The sequence below is a fragment of the Gorilla gorilla genome, chromosome 16 (assembly GCF_029281585.2).
Source record: "Gorilla gorilla gorilla isolate KB3781 chromosome 16, NHGRI_mGorGor1-v2.1_pri, whole genome shotgun sequence".
Classification (NCBI taxonomy): Eukaryota; Metazoa; Chordata; class Mammalia; order Primates; family Hominidae; genus Gorilla; species Gorilla gorilla.
The window spans coordinates 90,917,310-90,936,656 of NC_073240.2; the positions used below are offsets into that span (position 1 = coordinate 90,917,310).

At 40.6% G+C, this 19,347-nt stretch overlaps 1 protein-coding gene and 1 non-coding gene across 11 annotated transcripts in view; both read left to right on the top strand.

Annotated features, from left to right (window-relative positions):
- The window catches only part of WDR93 (WD repeat domain 93), a 52,904-nt gene that overhangs the window by 16,653 nt on the left and 16,904 nt on the right, over positions 1 to 19,347 (top strand). For all 10 annotated transcript variants that reach the window (XR_008671808.2, XM_031002213.3, XM_055363084.2 and 7 more), the window contains exons 5-8: positions 4,646 to 4,724; positions 7,583 to 7,698; positions 9,508 to 9,546; positions 14,657 to 14,741. Coding sequence is in view for 9 of the 10 variants with exons in the window: in XM_031002213.3 (XP_030858073.3) it covers positions 4,646 to 4,724; positions 7,583 to 7,698; positions 9,508 to 9,546; positions 14,657 to 14,741 (319 nt within the window). In the remaining variant the exon portion in view is untranslated. The remainder of the gene's footprint in view (positions 1 to 4,645; positions 4,725 to 7,582; positions 7,699 to 9,507; positions 9,547 to 14,656; positions 14,742 to 19,347) is intronic.
- On the top strand, positions 6,835 to 6,941 carry LOC115930998 (U6 spliceosomal RNA). The gene has a single exon (XR_004067573.1). It is a non-coding gene; the product is annotated as a U6 spliceosomal RNA (small nuclear RNA).

The window sequence follows — 19,347 nt, forward strand, 5'->3', positions numbered from 1 at the left end:
GCTACTCGGGAGGCTGAGACAGGAGAATCACTTGAACCCAGGAGGCAGAGGTTGAAGTGAGCTGAGATTACACCACTACACTCCAGCCTGGGTGACAGAGCAAGACTGTTTCAAAACACACAGATACACACAGAGACATAGACACACACACACAAATAAAAAAAGGAAAATAAATAAATAAATAAAAACACCATACCAAGTGTTGGCAAAGATATGCAACAATTGGAACTCTTCCTATGCATTGCTGGTGGTAAAGTATAATAGTACAACCACTTTGGCAGTTTCTTCAAAAGTTACACATGTACTTACCATGTGATCCAGCCATTCCACTCCTAAGTATTTATCCAGGAGAAATGAAAGTGTATGCCCATACCAAGGCTTGTACGTGAATGTTCATAGCAGCTTTATTTGTAATAGCCAAAAACTGGAAACCATCCAAATGTCCATCAACAGGTGAATGGATAAGTAATTGTGGTGTATCCATACAATGGGATATACTATTCAATAAAAAGGAGTGAACTATTAATGCATATAACATGTATAAATTTCAAAATAATTATGTTAAGTGAAAGAAGTCAGATAAAAAAGTATCCATAACTGTATGGTTCCATATGTATAAAACCATACATAACTGTATGGTTCCATTTTTATAAAACTGTAGAAAATGCAAACTAACCTAGTGATGGAAAACAGATCTGTTGTTGCCTGGGGCAACACAACACAGAGGCAGGAGGAAACCTTTGGAGGTGATGGATATGTTCACTGTCTTGATTGTGGTGTTGGTTTCAAGAGGTACACATATGTCAAAACTTATCTAATTGTACACTTCAAACATGCTATTATGTCATGATACCTCTAATAAAGCTGTTAAAAAATTTCAAATTTCTGCTCACCGAAAGATGCTATTAGAGTTCAGTCAGTAGCAGGAGCGGAGAGCAGACCCCAGAGAGCCCTTATCAGCCCCACCTCCACCCGTCCTAGTGACAGTCACACCCTGGAGGAGCTACAGTTGTCGCAGCTGGCCCCAGTCACCATCACCACTACCCTGAGCAAGGAGGCTGAGACCCAGCAGCTGCCAGTCCTCAGCAGTGCCCACATCTGCACCACAAGAAGTGGTTGCTAGGGTGGCTAGGACAAGAGGGTCATTGCAATGAAAATTTCGGAAACAGATGATTCAATGTCAGGAATGGATATGGTTTCATCAACAGAAAGGACATCAAGGAGGTGTATTTGGACACAGACAGTCATAAAAGAATAACCCCAGGAAGTGCTTTCCCAGTGTAGTAGATGGAGTTTGAGGTTATTGAAGGGTATGGAGGTTGCAAATGTTACAGGCCCTAATTGCATTCCCATGCAAGGCAAGTAGATCTGCAGCAGACTAACCATTATGAATGCTGTCCGCATTGTAGGGCCAGCCCTCCACTCACTCACCAGCTGAATTATCAGAATAGTGAGAGTGGGGAAATGACCAAAGGTCAGAGAGTGTTCCTGAAGGCCAGGCTCAACAGCTGGCCCAGGCATGGGTTTCTAGCCTGTGGCGACCCTGTGGGTACCCACATTATTGTGGTGCACCACTATTGTGGCTGTGACAGCCAGGTGCCCACACTATTGCAGGCATCCTGTGCAGGGAGAAGTGATGGAGGTACTGATAACCAGGGTGCAGGAGAACAAGGTGGGCCAGTGACACAATCCTACACCACAATTCTCCAGGGCCCCTTCTCACCAAAGACAGAGAGGTCAGCAATGAAGAGGAGAAGGAAAATCAAGATGAGACACAAGGTCAGCAACTGCAACTTCAGTTACAGAGGTAGATGTCCAGAAAATCCTAAACCCCACTGTGGCAGAGACAAATGCAAGGGATCCACCAGCTGAGAATGCCTTGGATCCTGAGGCTGGGCAGGGTGGGGGTGATTTATTTATTTATTTATTTATTTATTTATTTTTGCCTGTTAACCAGATAACTAGAACTAATTGCATTATCAGTGCAGCATCTGGTTTTTAAAAAGCCAAACTGCAAACTGCTAATAAAGGCCTTAAATAATAATAAATATAATAAGAAAATGTAAAAACAAGCCAAAGACTGGGAGAAAATACCTGTTTTATATATATATATATATAATATATATATATACTTTATATATATTTATATATCCTTCAAAGTATTTGTATCCAGAATATATAAAGAACTCCAAATCAGTAATAAAAAGACAACCCAATAAAAAATAGGCAAAAGACTTAAACTGACATTTACAAAAGGGGACAGTGTTTCGCCATGTTGCCCAGACTGGTCTTGAACTCCTGGACCCAAGCAGTCTTCCCACCTTGGCCTCCCAAAGTGCTGAGATTACAGGTGAGGTAGTTTCTTACAAAGTTAAACCTATGATACATCAAGCCCATTTTTAGGTATTTACCCAAAAGAAAGGAAAACATTTGTTCACAAAAAGATTTGTACAAGATATTCATAGCAGCTGTATTTGTAATAAAAAAAAAATAATCAAGGCCGGGTACAGTGGCTCCTGCCTGTAATCCCAGTACTGTGGGAGGCTGAGGCGGGCAGATCACGAGGTCAGTAGAACAAGACCATCCTGGCTAACACAATGAAACCCCGTCTCTACTAAAAATACAAAAAATTAGCCGGGTGTGGTGGCACGCGCCTGTAGTCCCAGCTACTTGGGAGGCTGAGGCAGGAGAATTGCTTGAACCCAGGAGGCGGAGATTGCAGTGAGCTGAGATCGCACCACTGCACTCCAGCTTGGACGACAGAGTGAGACTCCATCTCAAAATAAAAACAAAAATGAAAACAAAAAAACATAATCAGAGAACAAATAAAAATTTGTGGTAGACTAAGTCAATGGAACACTAATCGGCAATAATAAATAATAAACAACTGATGATTACAACACAGCAGATGAAACTCAAAAACATCAAGTTGAATGACAGAAGCCAGACACAAAAGAGTAGGTTCTAATTATGAAATTATATGAAACTTAAGAACAGGCGAAATTTATCTGTGTTAGTGATGGAAAGCAGAACATTGGTTGCATATGGAAGTGTAGTTGGCTCAAACAGGCATACGATAACTTTCTAGGATAATGGTAACGTCCTATACCTTGACTGGGTGTTAGTTACATGGATGTATAAGTTTGTCAAAACTCATCAAGTTATGCATCTAATACCTGTGCCTTTACCTATATTTAAATTTTATCTTTAAATAAACTCTCCTAAGAAAAAAAAAATACTGGGAATGTCCCGCAACTCATTTTATGAGACCAGCATAACTGTGATATTCAAATTATCAGGGATGTTACAAAAAAAAGTACTGTTGGTGGATTAAAACACACAAAAATATTTAAAATCCATTAATTCATGATAATATATTTTAAATACTTTATTGTCACAACTTTGGAAGTTGTGAGGGAAGTTTCAGAAACTCAGTATTCTGAAAACTGATAAGGGAAAGAATCAAGCTTTTATTCTGACTTTTTCATATGGGCAACCAAATTTCAAGGCAACAAAATAGTTGATGATGGAAAGATCTTCCTTATAGAAGAATTCTGATAAATACAGAAGGAATGATAGAACTGAGGTATCCTACTCTTGTTGCCTATTACAAAGAATGGTCTAGGCAATAACCACCAATGGCTGATGGGGAAGTTTGTAATAAAGGAGTCAGGATGATAACTGTTCTCAACTGTCAACCTTAACATTACTAAAAGAGAGACAACCAGCTATTATGAGCCTCCTGATATGATGCAGTACGAAGGATACAGTGCACCTGTGGAGTGTTCTCGCCAAAACATTGAACCTAAACCTAATCAACGCTATAGATCTGATTATCAGTTTACAGGAAATACAGGAACCATGGAGATGCAATCAATCCAGTTCACAATGCGAAAAATTCCATAGGACAAATGACACGGTTTCTTCAACAAATAAATGGCAAACAGAAAAACAAATGAGGGAGCTAATATAAATTAAGAGACTTAGGAGATACATTAGGCTGGGCATGGTGGCTCATGCCCCTATAATCCCAACACTTTGAGAGGCCAACTTGGGAAGATCACTTGCAAGCCAGGAGTTCAAGACCAGCCTGGGCAACAAAGTGAGATTCCATCTCTCTTAAAATTTTTAAAAATTAGCGAGTCTCAAAAAAAAAAAAAAAGATAGCATAACCATTCACATTGAGCCTCTCTGACCTTATCCACAATTTGAGCAGGTTTCATACTAAGGTTACATTCAGTCTCTACCATAGTCTAAATAGAGCCTTTTGTCCAGCAACTACCAGAGTTTTCAGTGTCATGTAGAATTTATTTCAATTTAGTTGAATAATTGGATGCCAGCATAGGCTTTAGGGTTTGCACACCTGACCAGGAGATCCAATAGTATGCCAGATGTCACCAGGAGCATTTAAGAAACCAGGAAATAAGTTCAAAAACCTTACATAGAAAAGCAAGTTCTACTTCTTTACATATCATCTTGTCCAATTCCTGTACAAAAATGGGAAGTATGAAGCAGTTTGAAGCATCTTTTCACGTCCCAAGCTTTAAAAGGATCTCTGTTCCTGGGTGCAAACCACAGAAGGTCCTGAAATACATTCTCTGTCAGCAGGCTATGCCTACTCTATCAACATCTCTTTTGTTTTCAGGATGATACCAGCAAGCAAACTACCTGTATAAAGATGGAGATCTCTCAAGGAGGGGACTTTGCGGCCTTCCTCCTACAAGGCAAGATTAACCAAAGACTGTTAAGGTTCAAATTTTCAGTCTCTTCCAATCTTCCAAATGATCGCTTTTGTCCCTCCAAACCTTTCATTTAGAAATTATTTTCAATTCAAAGAAGAGTTGCAAAGAAATTAGAGTTCCCTTATGCCCTTCACCCAGCTTCCCTAATATTAATGTTCAACATGGCCACACCACATTTGTCAAAACTAAGCAAATGACATCGGTACAGTACTATTAACTAACTCTTAACTACAGATTTTTTTTTTCAGGTTTCACTAGTTTTTCCACTAATCTTTTTTTTTTTGGCTCCAAAGTTCAATCTGGGATACCATATTATATTTAGTCATTGTGTCTCCTTAGTCTCCTCCTACCTAGGATGGTTTCTTGGCCTTTCCTCATTTTTCAAGGCCTTAAAGAGTACCAGTCAGGTATTTTGTAGAATGTCCCTCAATTTCAGCTTGTCTGATATTTTTCTCATAATTCAACTGGGGTTAAGGATTTGGGGGAAGATACAACAGAGGTGACAAGCTTTTCTCATTGCATCATATCAAGGGGTACATGATAGCAGCATGACTCACTACTGCTAATACTAACCTTGATCACTTCAAGTGGTGTCTGCCAGGTTTCTCCACTGTAGAGCTACTGTTTCCCCCTTCCCATCCTCTGTGAGGAGCAAGTCACTACATCCAGACCACACTCAAGGGAAAATGATAGAAGTACCACCTCCTGGCCAGGCGCGGTGGCTCACGCCTGTAATTCCAACACTTTGGGAGGCCAAGGCAGGCGGATCACCTGAGGTCAGGAGTTCAAGACCAGCCTGGCCAACATGGTGAAACCCGTCTCTACTAAAAATACAACAATTAGCCAGATGTGGTGGTGGGCACCTGTAATCCCAGCTACTGGGGAGGCTGAGACAGGAAAATCGCTTGAACTTGGGAGGCGGAGTTGCAGTGAGCCGAGATCGTGCCATTGCACTCCAGCCTGGGCAACAAAGAGCGAAACTCCATCTTAAAAAAAAAAAAAAAAGTATCGTCTCCTGGAGGTAAGAGAATCAAAGAATTTTTGGACATGTGTTAAAACCACCACAGTAATTAATAAACACCTTGAGGGAGATACTTTGAGATGATGCTGATGTGCTGTTTCTCTTTAATGTTTTACCCACCAATCTCAGCTCTCATCATTGGATCTTGCCTGCTGCAGTTATCACTGGGACAATAGAACATATTTTATTCAAATGCTTGTTGCCTTGATTTTTAACCTCTAAATATTTAGATATATGGTATATTGGCCTCTATTTTATACTCTTGTCCAAGCCCCCTCCAATGTCAGGTATTTGAGGAACATATGCATTTTATTTATTTTGTTTTTTTTTTGAGAAGGAGTCTTGCTCTGTCACCCAGGCTGGAGTGCAGTGGCATGATCTCGGCTCACTGTAACCTCTGCTTCCCAGGTTCAAGCGATTCTCCCACCTCAGCCTGCCAAGTAGCTGGGATTACAGGTACCTACCAGCATGCCCGGCTAATTTTTATATTTTTAGTAGAGACGGGGTTTCACCATGTTGGCCAGGCTGGTCTCGAACTCCTGACCTCAGGTGATCCGCCCGCCTCGGCCTCTGAAAGTGCTACGATTACAGGCATGAGCCACCATGCCTGGCCAAGCATATGCATTGTATAATGCTTTGTGTATTCAAGGAAACTTGTGCACCATCTGTATTGGTTTCCTGAGGCTGTCATAACAAAGTACCACAAACTGGGCAGCTTAAAGCAATAGATATTTATTCCCTCAGAGTCCTAGAGGCCAGAAGTCTGAAATTAAGGTGACCAGAAGATTACTTTTTAAGAAAAAATTTAGCCAGGATCCCATACCATGGGAGAACAACCTTTCCTAGGTTAACATATACTTGCTATAGAAGCTGAGCATGTTTCTTTGACAAGATAAAGTCCCACAGCCAACCTATGGGTTGTTATCTCCTCAAATATTGGTCAGAAGAATTCTTTAGGTACATCTTTCCCAATTCTAACCCTTCCTCAGACACACTTCTCTCAGTTGCTGATTCTGTATTTGCTGCCTTCCTCCCCAGACAGGTAAAACTGAAGGCAAAATGTCAGTGGATGTGATCACTTCAGCAGCACATATACTAAAACTGGAACGATACAGAGACGATTAGCATGGCCCCTCTGCAAGGATGACACACAAATTCATGAAGCATTTCTTTTTTTTTTTTGAGATGGAGTTTCGCTCTGTTGCCCAGGCTGGAGTGCAATGGCCTGATCTGGGCTCACTGCAACCTCCACCCACTGGGTTCAAGTGATTCTCCCACCTCAGCCTCCCGAGTAGCTGGGATTACAGGTGCACACATCACCACGCCCAGCTAATTTTTGTATTTTTAGTAGAAATGGGGTTTCACCATGTTGGCCAGGCTGAGAACTCCTGACTGCAGGTGTTCCACCCACCTCAGCCCCACAAAGTGCTGAGATTACAGGCGTGAGCCACCATGCCCGGCCCCATATTTTTTTTAATGTCAATGGAATTTACCATTTGCAACAAAGAAAATGTGGGGGCTGGGCGGAACAATTTGGTTAAAAGCTGTTGCATGAGTGCTGTTAGTGTGAGAAGCCCCTGTTTCTCTTAGATAGGTGGTGGTGGGTTGAGGGGATAACTCTCCATGGGAAAGTTATGTGGGGCATGAGGACTTGCAATAACCATGGCAGAACTACTTCTGCTTCAGTGTGTCAAAGTCGCCTGGTACAGAGGTGGCTGGTCTCTTTGCCAGCAGTTCTGAGAAGAAGACAGGCCATTTCTCAGAGGAAACTTGTGGCTCTCTTACAGTTGCTCAATGGTTCTCTGGTTTCCCAATGCAGGAGCCGGAGATATTTGGCTGGATGTGTATAAATTGCCCAAGGAGACTTGGCTCAAGAAACTAGAGCACCCCCAACTCACTTCAAATCCAAAGACAAAAGTCAGACAGCCGCAACTGGTAGGAAATATCTCTGCTTTCAGCTGATATGTTTCTCCCTACCCCTGACCCACATCTAGCCCAAGTCCTTGGAAACTTACGGTGAATGACGCCTCTGGGCTATAAGAGAGGACAACAGGAATATTGGCCCCTGTCTCCCAAGTCAATTTCCTTTGGTTAAAATAAGATATTAAAAAGTAGAGGTGTCTTCAGTAGTGGGAATCGCAGTATCTCTAGTCTGGGAGTTGCCTCTCCACTGAGACCACTCCCAGGCATTTCTCTAGAAGGAGGGTCTTTTGTCCTGACTCCTGCTTCTCTGGTAATCTTTTTTTCCCTCCTGGCTGAAATAATCTTTTCATGCCTCAAATTCCATTAAATTTTTCCAGACTATGGTATAAAGAGGTTGTTCTCAATATACAGAAATATATATATATTTTCTATTATCCTTAGAAAGTAGAAACTCTACCATTTCAGTTTATTTATATATGATGACTGGGCCTTGTGCTGTTTTTTGTTTTTGTTTTTGTTTTTTGAGTCTCGCTCTGTCGCCCAGGCTGGAATGCAGTGGTGCGATCTCTGCTCACTGCAACCTCCGCCTCCTGGGTTCAAGCAATTCTCTTGCCTCAGCCTCCTGAGTAGCTGGGACCACAGGTGCACGCTGCCATGCCAGGCTAATTTTTTTGTATTTTTAGTAGAGACGGGGTTTCACTGTGTTAGCCAGGATGGTCTCAATCTCCTGACCTCGTGATCTGCCCGCCTCGGCCTCCCAAAGTGCTGGGATTACAGGCGTGAGCCACTGCACCCGGCCTGTGCTGTGTTTTTAAGATATAGTTGCTCAGTAAATATTAAGACTTAATTTGCTTATTTATACAGTGTATGCTTATTATTTTTACTTTTAAACCACCAACGTTAATATATTAACTGAGCATCCCTTTAAAATACATTGTATTGGGTGCTAAATAAATTAGTGAAATTATTAATATAGGAGACCAAGATTGAGAGTTACATTCACTGCTGAGCTCAAGTGGCTTTGAATAAATGGCTTTATGCCCAGTGAATATCTTCATAATGGAGTGTAGTCCTATGTCCCTGGGAAAGTTACTAGCCCAGAGATATTCCTCCTCTAAGCTATTACAGAATGTTATTATTTGTACGTATTTTTTTGATGCTTCTCACATACTGCCTAGGTTTGTAGTTATCCTGTTATACATGAAAATCCTCTTGTCTTCAATGGATAATAAATTTCTAGATTGTTAAGACCATACCTTCTGCTTTTCATCAACAAATTCCATAGTATCATACTTGGTACTCAAAAAGATATATTTTTGTTTGGACTAATTTGTTATCCAGATAGGAAAAGCACCTTGAATGGGGTGGTTTCTCACCATAATTCACTTTTTTTTCATACACTGAGAAGCAGCCAATGAATGCCAGTTACAGTGGTAGTTCTTTCACTATGAATTATATTTAGAGTTACTTAAATGTAATTCTCAACATCACCAATATGTTTTGCCAATCAGAAATATTTGCCTCAATTTAGATTCTTGTAATGGTGTTCTGACTGATCTCCTCAACTCTATTCATTCAGATTTCCTCTTGTTATTAACTATTTCCTGTTTCCCCACCTACCTTTTAAGATCCTGAAAAATAGGGATCGTGTGTTGAAGTTCTGCAGGCCAGAGGCCCACACAAATACTGGCCCTCCACATCTATTGCATGAATTCACTCACAAGAGTAATTGAGGGGAAGAGAGAACATGCCAGAAGATTAAAGGGGGTGGTAAACATACATCAAACCTATTGTGAATTAATTTCTCATTTTTGTCCTCAGAACACCCTTGGTCCCATTTCTGCAGATCCTTTAGAAATGGTAAGAAACTTTAAAGAAAATCTCCAGAGAGACTTAAGTTTGTATTTTAGAGATTTTTTAAAAATTATTATTTTTCTTTTCTTTTTTTTTTTTTTCTTTTTGAGACGGAGTTTCATTCTTGTTGCTCTTGTTGCTCAGGCTGGAGTGCAATGGAGCGATCTTGGCTCATCGCAACCTCTGCCCCCCAGGTTCAAGTGATTCTCCTGCCTCAGCCTCCTGAGTAACTAGGATTATAGGCATGCACCACCACGCCCGGCTAATATTGTATTTTTAGTAGAGACAGGGGTTTCTCCATGTTGGTCAGGCTGGTCTTGAACTCCCGACCTCAGGTGATCCGCCTGCCTTGGCCTCCCAAAGTGCTGGGATTATAGGCGTGAGTCACCACACTGGGCCCAAGATTTTGATTTTTACTTGAAATTTACCTTAAATGTCAAATATGCTAATGAAATGTTCCACCTGGGCACTATTTTCAATTCTCAGTGACTTAATCTTGTGCCTCATATCCATTGAAGATGACCTCCCGTCCCTGAGAATAGTTGACCCAAGTCATTTGGCCAGACGTGGGTTTTCCTGAAGTTAAGGGATCTTAAATTTCAGGGCCCCTCACTTGGGCCCCTGGAAGGGGCCCTAGCAATGTGTTCATATGGTTATATATTTTTGTAAAATTAGCAAAGGTAACATATTTTAACCATAATCACTTAATTCCACTACCTCTTCACTCTAGCTTTCCTCTGTCACAATTTCCTCCATATTAGATGGAATTACAGTGGCCATGGGCATTTTGTGTTCATAGTTCTGTCTTCTTTTTCTTAAAAGAGGGTCCTATGAATCCTGGATTTGCCTCTACCAAAATAACAGCCCAGTTCACCAAGCCGAGTGACTTGGGGGTTTTGTGTTTGTTTTGGAATACCTTAGAGAACAGAGCAGTTTCCCCGGAGCTTCCTGGCTCTTCCTCTGAGACCAGCAACACACCATGTCTTCAGAAGGCATGGCTCTCGGCGGACTCAGGCGTGTCAGTAGAGTAGTGGCGAACTTCTGAAGTGGAAGTATCTCGCTAGAGCCCCTTCTTTTTTCCCTTTCAAAGTTACATTAGGCCAGGCGGGGTGGCTCATGTCTGTAATCCCAACACTTTGGGAGCCTAAGGCAGGAGGATCTCTTGAGCTCAGGAATTTGAGACCAGCCTGTGCAACACAGCAAAACCTTGCCTCTACAAAAAATACAAAAAATGGCCGGGTGCGGTGGCTCACGCCTGTAATCCCAATACTTCGGGAGGCCGAGGCAGGTGGATCATGAGGTCAGGAGTTTGAGACCAGCCTGACCAACATGGTGAAACCCCCATCTCTACTAAAAATACAAAAATTAGCCGGATGTGGTGGCGTGTGCCTGTAATCTCAGCTACTCAGGAGGCTGAGGCAGGAGACTCGCTTGAACCCGGGAGGCGGAGGTTGCAGTGAGCCGAGATCACACCACTGCACTCCAGCCTGGGAGACAGCTGTCTAAAAAAAAAAAAAAAAATTAGCCAGGTGTGGTGGCATGTGGCTGTGGTCCCAGCTACTCAAAAGACTGAGGTGGGTGGATGGCTTGAGCCCTGGAGTGGAGGCTGCAGTGAGTCGAGATTGCACCACTGTACTCTAGCCTGGGTGACAGAGCAAGACCCTGTCTCGCAAAAAATAATAAAAATAAAAATAGTTATATTATATTTCACATTGTACAAATAATATATGAATATATCACTCTTGGAAAAGTCAAGGAATTCAGATAAACAGCCCTCTTCAGAGGTAATCACCATTATTAGCTTGATGTGTTTTTTTGTTTGTTTGTTTGTTTGTTTTGTATTTTTAGTAGAGACAGGGTTTCACTATGTTGGCCAGGCTGGTCTCGAACTCCTGACCTCAGGTCATCCACCCGCTTCGGCCTCCCAAAGTGCTGGGATTACAGGCATGAGCCACCGCGCCCAGCCCCAGTTGATGTGTGTTTTCTAGATCTTTAGTGTGTATTTACATTCTTACATTTATTTTGAAAAATACAGTTTTGTTTCATGGAATTTTTTTTCTACATAAGTGGCATCATACTGTATATATTTTCTTATAAACTTGCATTTTTTTACTCATCAATTTTGTTACACATTTTTTTCTTTTTCTTTTTTCATTTTGAAACAGGGGCTCACTCTGTCACTCAGGCTGGAATGTAATGGCATGATCATGGCTCACTGCAGCCTCAACCTCCTGGGCTCAAGCAGTCCTCTCACCTCAGCTTCCCAAATAGCTAAGACTACAGTTGTGTGCTGCTATGCTTGTCTAATTTTTAAAATTTTTTATAGAAAAATATGTTGCTCAGGCTGGGCATTATTTCTTCTTAAAATGTTAGGTAGACTTTACTAATGTGTCCATCTAGTCCTGGAGCTTTCTTTGTGGAACTACAAATTCAACTTCTTTAATAGATAAAGCACTATTCAGGTTATCTATTTCTTCTTGAGCAAGCTTTTGTACCTTGTGTCTTTCGAGTAATTTGTCCATTTTGTCTAAGTTGTCAAATTTATTGGCTTAAAGTGGTTCATAACATTCCATTATTATCCCTTCATTGTCTTTAAAATCTATTGTGATGTCATCCCTCTCATTCCTGATATTGGTAATTTGTGTCTTCTCTCTTTTTTTCTTAATCAGTTTGGCTAAAGGTTTGCCAATTTTATTCATCTTCTCAAAAGAACAATATTTTAGTTTCATATATTTTTCCCTGTTGTTTTTCTGTTTTCTATCTCACTGATTTCCAGTTTGTTTTTATTATTTCCTTCGTTCTGCTCACTTTGGGTTTAGTTTCCTCTTCTAATTTCTTTCTTTCTTTTTCTTCTTTTTTTCTTTTTTTTTTTTTTTGAGATGGAATCTCGCTCTGTCACCCAGGCTGGAGTGCACTGGCATGATCTTGGCTCAGTGCAACCTCCGTCTCCCAGGTTCAAGCAATTCTTTGCCTCAGCCTCCCAAGTAGCTGGGATTACAGGTGCCTGCCACCACGCCTGGCTAATTTTTGTATTTTTAGTAGAGATGGGGTCTCACCATCTTGGCCAGGCTGGTCTTGAACTCCTGACCTTGTGATCCCACCTGCCTCGGCCTCCCAAAGTGTTGGGATTATAGGCCTGAGCACTGGGCCCAGCTCCTCTTCTAGTTTCTTAAGGTAGAAGCCCAAATCATTGAGATCGTCTTTTCTGATATAGGCATTTAATGCTATACACTTGTATCTAAGTACTGCTTTAAAATTTGATTTTTTATTTTCATTCATTTCAAAGTACTTTATAATTTGCTTTTGTATTTCTTCTTTGACTAGTAGGTTTTTATTTTTTTATTTTTGAGAGAGAGTCTCATTCTGTTGCTCAGACTGGAGTGCAGTGGTGCAATCTTGGCTCACTGCAACCTCTGCCTCCCGGGTTCAAGTGATTCTCCTGCCTCAGCCTCCCAAGTAGCTGGGATTACAGGCGCATGTCACCATGCCCAGCTAATTTTTGTATTTTTAGTAGAGATGGGGTTTCACCATATTGGTCAGGCTGGTCTTGAACTCCTGACCTCGTGATCCGCCCGCCTCGACCTCCCAAAGTGCTGGGATTATAGGCGTGAGCCACTGCACCCAGCCGACTAGTAGATTTTTAGAAGTATGTTATTTAGTGTCCAAATATTGGAAACGTTACAGCTGGCTTTTTTTATGGGCTTCTCATAAAATCCATTGTGATCAGAAAATCCATTGCGATCAGAAAACATACTTTATATATTTGAATCATTTTAAGTTTATTTAGATTTGTTTTATTCCCACAATGTGGATTATATTGGTAAGTGTTTATATGTACTTGAAAAGGATGTTTCAAGACCAATAAAGCTGTTATTGGTCAGGCTATTCAAGTTTTCTATCTCCTTCCTGTTTTTCCTTTTATATCCTTACTATATTCTTACTGATTTTCTGTTTACTTCTTCTGTACTTATTGAAAAAGGAGTCTCTAAGATTGTAGATTTATCTTTTTCTTCTTTCACTCTTAAGAATTTTTGCTTCGTGTATTTTGAAGCTTTGTAATTAGATGCTTAACAATTTGGAATGTTTTGTCTTCGGATGAATTGATTGTTTTGTCATTATTCACTGACCCTTTGATTCCTGATAATATTCTCTGTTCAGAATTCTTCTATGTCAAATACTAATATGGCCACCCAAGCTTTCTTTTGATTCATTTAAGCAAGATATATCTTTTTCTGTACTTTTATTCTTAACATGTTTGTGTCATTATATTTAATATAACGAGTTTCTTCTTTTTCCCTATGGTTTCAGATAGTGTTTCATAAAATGAGTTTCTTGGCCACGTGTGGTGGCTCACACCTGTAATCCCATTACTTTGGGAGGCAGAAGCAGGAGGATCACATGAGCCCAGGAGTTCAAGATCATCCTGAGCAGCATGGCGAGACCTCGTCTCTGCAAAACTAAATTAGCTGGGTGTGGTAGTGCACACCTGTGATCCCAGCTATTCAGAAGGCTGAGGTGGGAGGATTGCTTAAGCTCAGGAGGTCGATCCTGCAGTGAGCTGTGATTGTTCCACTACACTCCAGCCTGGGTGACAGAGCAAAGTCCTGTCTCTCTCTCTCACACACACACACACAAAGTTTCTTTTTGACCTCATATAGTTGGGTCTTGCCCTTTCTAAAAAAACTGTTTCAAAGATGGGCTCTCGCTATGTTGCCCAGGCTGGAATGCAGTGGCTATTCACAGGCACAGTCATAGCACATTGCCACCTCAAACTCCTGGCCTCAAGCGTTCTTCCCACTTCAGCCTCCAGAGTAGCTGGGACTACAAGTGTGTGTCACCATGCCCAGTAAGGGTCTAGCCTTTTTATAGAGTCTGACAATCTCTGCCTTTTCATTGGGGTTATTTAGACCATATACATTTAATGTGATTATTTATATGTTTGGGTTTAAATCTACAGTCTTGCTATTTACTTTTACAATCTTGCTATTTACTTTCTATTTGTCCTCTTATTTTTCTTTTTCCCCTTCTTTTCCACCTTCTTTTAAAATTAGTATTTTTAATTATTCCATTTCCTCTCTTCTCTTGGCTTATTAACTATGCCTTTTCCTTGTTTTAGGATGCAAATGTTAGTTTTAAAGGAGACATTAAATTGAGTCTTCCTGTTTACATAATGAAGATCAAACCACCTAAGCCTGTTACAGGTAAGTGTGATTCAAATCTCTCTCCTTTTGCCATTGATTTATCTGTTCTTTATTCCTTTTCCCATGTCTTATCTTTTCAACTTATTAGCAACGATATCAAAATTACAAACATAGTTATGAAGAGGAAATTTTTTAAACCCATCAGCTCTGAGACATTAAAACAAAAAATGTAAGTAATGCATTTGTATTACATACAGTTAACTAACAGAATTGGAAGGTCAGGAGAAAAAGATATCTTTTCTGAATTGCCAGGTTGAGTTCATTTATTCCTACATTTCTGTGCTAATTCATTTGACTGCTAGTTGTAATACATTGATTCCTACATTCTTGTGTTAATTTATTCATTATTATTTGCTGAATGCCCATAATGCACCAAGCACAAAGATGAGTAAAACACCTCTCCTCTCCTGCACTCTAGAAGTTGATAGTCTACTAAGGGAGAATGACAAGAAACCACCATAGTAGGATGTGATAAGTACAGCAATGGGGACCATCAAGGGCTGTGAAAACTCAGGGTAAGAAGCGACTGACTTGCTAGGGAGTAAGGGACATTTGGGCACAGTTTCAAAGAAAGGGACTTGGTCAAGAGGAGCAGAGAGGCTAGCTATTGTAGGCAGCAAATACAGAGGTTATCCTCTCAGCATTCACACATAATCACAAAGACATATCTATAAGAATGTTCACCCCTGGTGGACTAGTAGTTATGATTTAAAAAAAACCAGAAGAATGTTCACGGTAGCATTATGTACAGAGGTGAATAATTGGTTAAATAAAATCTGGGCCGTGTGCGGTGGCTCGTGCCTATAATCCTAGCACTTTGGGAGGCCAAGGTGGGCAGATTGCTTGAGCTCAGGAGTTCAAGACCAGCTTGGGGAACATGGCAAAACCCCGCCTCCACAAAAAATACAAAAATTAGGCAGAGTGGCATGCACCTGTAGTCCCAACTACTTGGGAGGCTAAGGCAGGAGAATCACTTGAGCCCAGGAAGCAGAGGTTGCAGTGAGCTGAGATTGTGCCATTGCACTCCAGTCTGGGAGATGGGAGTGAAACCGTGTCATAAATAAATAAATAAATAAATAAATAAATAAATAAATAAATCTGGTACACTTATACAAAAGAATACTTTGCAACCATTAAAAAAAACAAAAGAGAGGCCAAGTGTGGTGGCTTAGGCCTATAACCCTAGCACTTTGAGAGTCCAAAGGAGGAGGATCACTTGAGCCTAGGAAGTTGAGGCTGTAGTGAGCTATGATCACACCACTACACTCCAGCCTGGTGACAGAACAAGAACCTGGTTCAACATAAAGAACAACCCTCCGAAAAGGGAAATGCCAAAGGCGAAGAATAGACAATTTTCTCTTGTAAAAGAATGTGGTGGTCAGACTTGTTCTATCAATATTTATTATAAAGCTGCAGTTATTAAGATTAAAAAATAGATAAGTGAATAATAGAAATATAGATGAAATATAGAAATATAGATAGATAGAAATAGCAGATAGAAAAATAGAGGAAAAATAGGTGAATGAAGCAGGATACAGAGACCAAAATAGACCCAGGCATAAATGAACACTTGATGCATTACAGAGGCAGCACTATGGAGCACTGGAGAAAGGGTGGTCATTTCAATAAGTGGTGGTGGTTGTTTATGTGGAGACAAAAATAAAACTTAACCCCTGCCTCATGCCGTACACAAAACTAAATTCCAGATGAATTGTAGAAGTAAATATATGAAAGGCAAAACAGTAAAGCTTTTAGAAAATATACTCTTCAGGCCCGGTGCAGTGGCTTATGTCTGTAATCCCAGCACTTTGGGAGGTCGAGGCAAGTGGATCACTTGAAGCTAGGAGTTCAAGACCAGCCTGGCCAACATGGCGAAACCCCGTCTGTACTAGAAATACCAAAAAAAAAAAAAAAAAAAAATAGCTGGGCGTGATGGCGTGCACCTGTAGTTCCAGCACTTTGGGAGGCTGAGGCAGGCAGATTGCTTGTGAGCTCAGGAGTTCGAGACCATCCTGGGCAACATGGAGAAACCCCATCTCCACAAAAAAAAAATACAAAAATTAGCTAGGCATGGTGGCGTGTGCCTGTAGTCCCAGCTACTTTGGAGGTTAAGGCGGGAGAATTGCTTGTACCTGGGAGGCAGAGGTTGCAGTGAGCTGAAATCGCGCCATTGCACTCTTGCCTGGGCAACACAGCGAGCGAGACCCTGTCTCAAAAAAAAGAAAAAGAAAATAATATAAACAATAACTTTATCACCTCTGGGTAGGGAAAGACTTTTCAAATAAGACACAAAAAGTACTTACAATTTTTAAAAATTGAATAAATTTGACTACATTAAAATTAGGAATTTCAGATCATTCAAAGACATCATTGATGAAAGATCAGGCCACATAGAGGTAGAAGTTATTTGCAAAACACATAAAACCCACTAATGGTTCATGTCCAGAATATATGAAGAATTACTACAGATTCTTAAGAAAAAGAGGGAGAATCCAGTACAAAACAGGCAAGAGTATTGCACAGGCTATTCACACAAAAAAAGATTATTTAAATGACCAATAAACATGAAAAGGTGCTCACCATCATTAGTCTGCAGGGAAGTGCAAATTAAAATCACAGTGAAGTAGCGTAACACATTCACTAGGATGGGTAAAATTAAAAAGACTGACCACACCAAGTGATGGTGAAGATGTGGAACAATCAGTACTCCCATACATTGCATTTAGCAATGAAAACTGGTACAACCACTTTGGAAAATGTGTTTGCTATTATCTAGTAAAGCTGACAATAATTTGTATCCTATGACACAGTATTTACACTGCTAGGTGATAGGGTGACCAACCATACCAGTTTGCCTGACTGAGGGGTTTCCTGGGATGTGAGATTTTTCAGTGCTAAAACTAGGAAACTCCTAAGCAAGCCATTTTGAGTTAGTCACCCTACTTCTAGGAATGTACCCATAGATTTGCAAGCAAGTGTGTTCCAGGAAACATGTGCATGAATGGTAATAGTGACATGATCTTTAATAGCCCCAAACACAAAGCAACTAAATTTTCATCAGTAGTAGAACAGATAAATTGTACTATATTTATTCAATGGAATACTATACAGCAATGAAAAATGAACAAACTGCAGCTACACACAGTAAAATGGATAAATCTCATGAACAATATTGAGCAAAAGAGGACAGCCATAGAGTTAACACTGCATGGTTCCCCTTATGTACAGTTTAGAATCAGGCAAAATGAAACTATGGTATTGAGGATGCATGTTTAGGTGATAAAAGCATAAATAAATGCAATGAAGTGGCTACCACAAAAGTCAGGAGAGTGGTTGCCACTCTTCCCAGAGAACTGTGATTAGAAAGGGGCCCCTGGGAAGCTTCTAGTGAGATGGCAATGTTCTATTTCTTTTTTTTTTTCTTTTTTCTTTTCTTTTTCTTTTTTCTTTTTTTTTTTTTTTTTGAGACAGGGTCTCCCTCTGTCGCCCTGGCTGGAGTGCAGTGGCACAATCTTGACTCACTGTGACCTCTGCTTCCCAAGCAATCCTCCCACCTCAGCCTCCCAAGTAGCTGGGACTACAGGAACATGCCATCAGGCCTGGCTAATTTTTGTATTTTTTGTAGAGATGGGATTTTGCCATGTTGCCTGGCTGGTCTCAAACTCCGGGGCTCAAGCGATCCTCCTGCCTTGGCCTTCCAAAGTGCTGGGATTACAGGCATGAGCCACCGCACCCAGCCGATGTTCTATTTCTTGACCTGAGTAGATGATACCAGAGGTTTGCTTTATAATAACTCATTAAGGTATATTAAGGTATATATTTTATGCTCTTTTCAGAATGTATGTTACACTTCACAATAAGAAAAAGGTTTAATAACTAAAGATAAGCAACAATGAAGAGGATCTATAGTACTAATATGAAATAATCTCCAAAACATTTTAGTAAGTGAAAATACAAGGGGAATAATGTATAATAGCAATTCTCAAACTTTAGCTGCATCAGACTCATTTGGAGAACTCATTAAAACCCAGATTGTTTGCCTATAGTGCCAGCTACTCAAGAAGCTGAGATGGAAGGATTGCTTGAACCAAGGAGTTCAAGCCTAGCCTGGGCAATATAACACAACCCCCATCTCAAAAAACAACCCAGATTGCTGGGCCCCACCACAGAGTTTCTTCTATTCCAGTAGGTCTGGGGTGGGCCCTGAGAATCTGTATTTTTAACAAGTTCCCAGGTGACTCTGCCACTGCTGATCTGGCGTCGTCCTTTGAGAGCTAGTGTATCATACGATATTATGTGTTTATAAAACTGGTGTTTCCCTCTAGAAAATTATGCAGTCGTCTCTGAGGAAGCAGTCAAGGGCACTGTGGAATCTCCTGGGCAACTTGAGGGACCCAGGCACCTTCCAAAGTGAACAGAATTCTGAAACTCAGGGTGCAAATCCAGAAAACAAGTCATCCAGTTTTACTGTGGATTTAGGAACAGATGAAAAAGAAGGAAATGAAAGGTTATTGGGAAGAGAAGTAGTAAGAAAAGTGACTGACAGAGAAAGTTTTTTTAAAGGAAGGTAATTGGGTAAATGTTGGCATAAGAAGAGACTGAGACT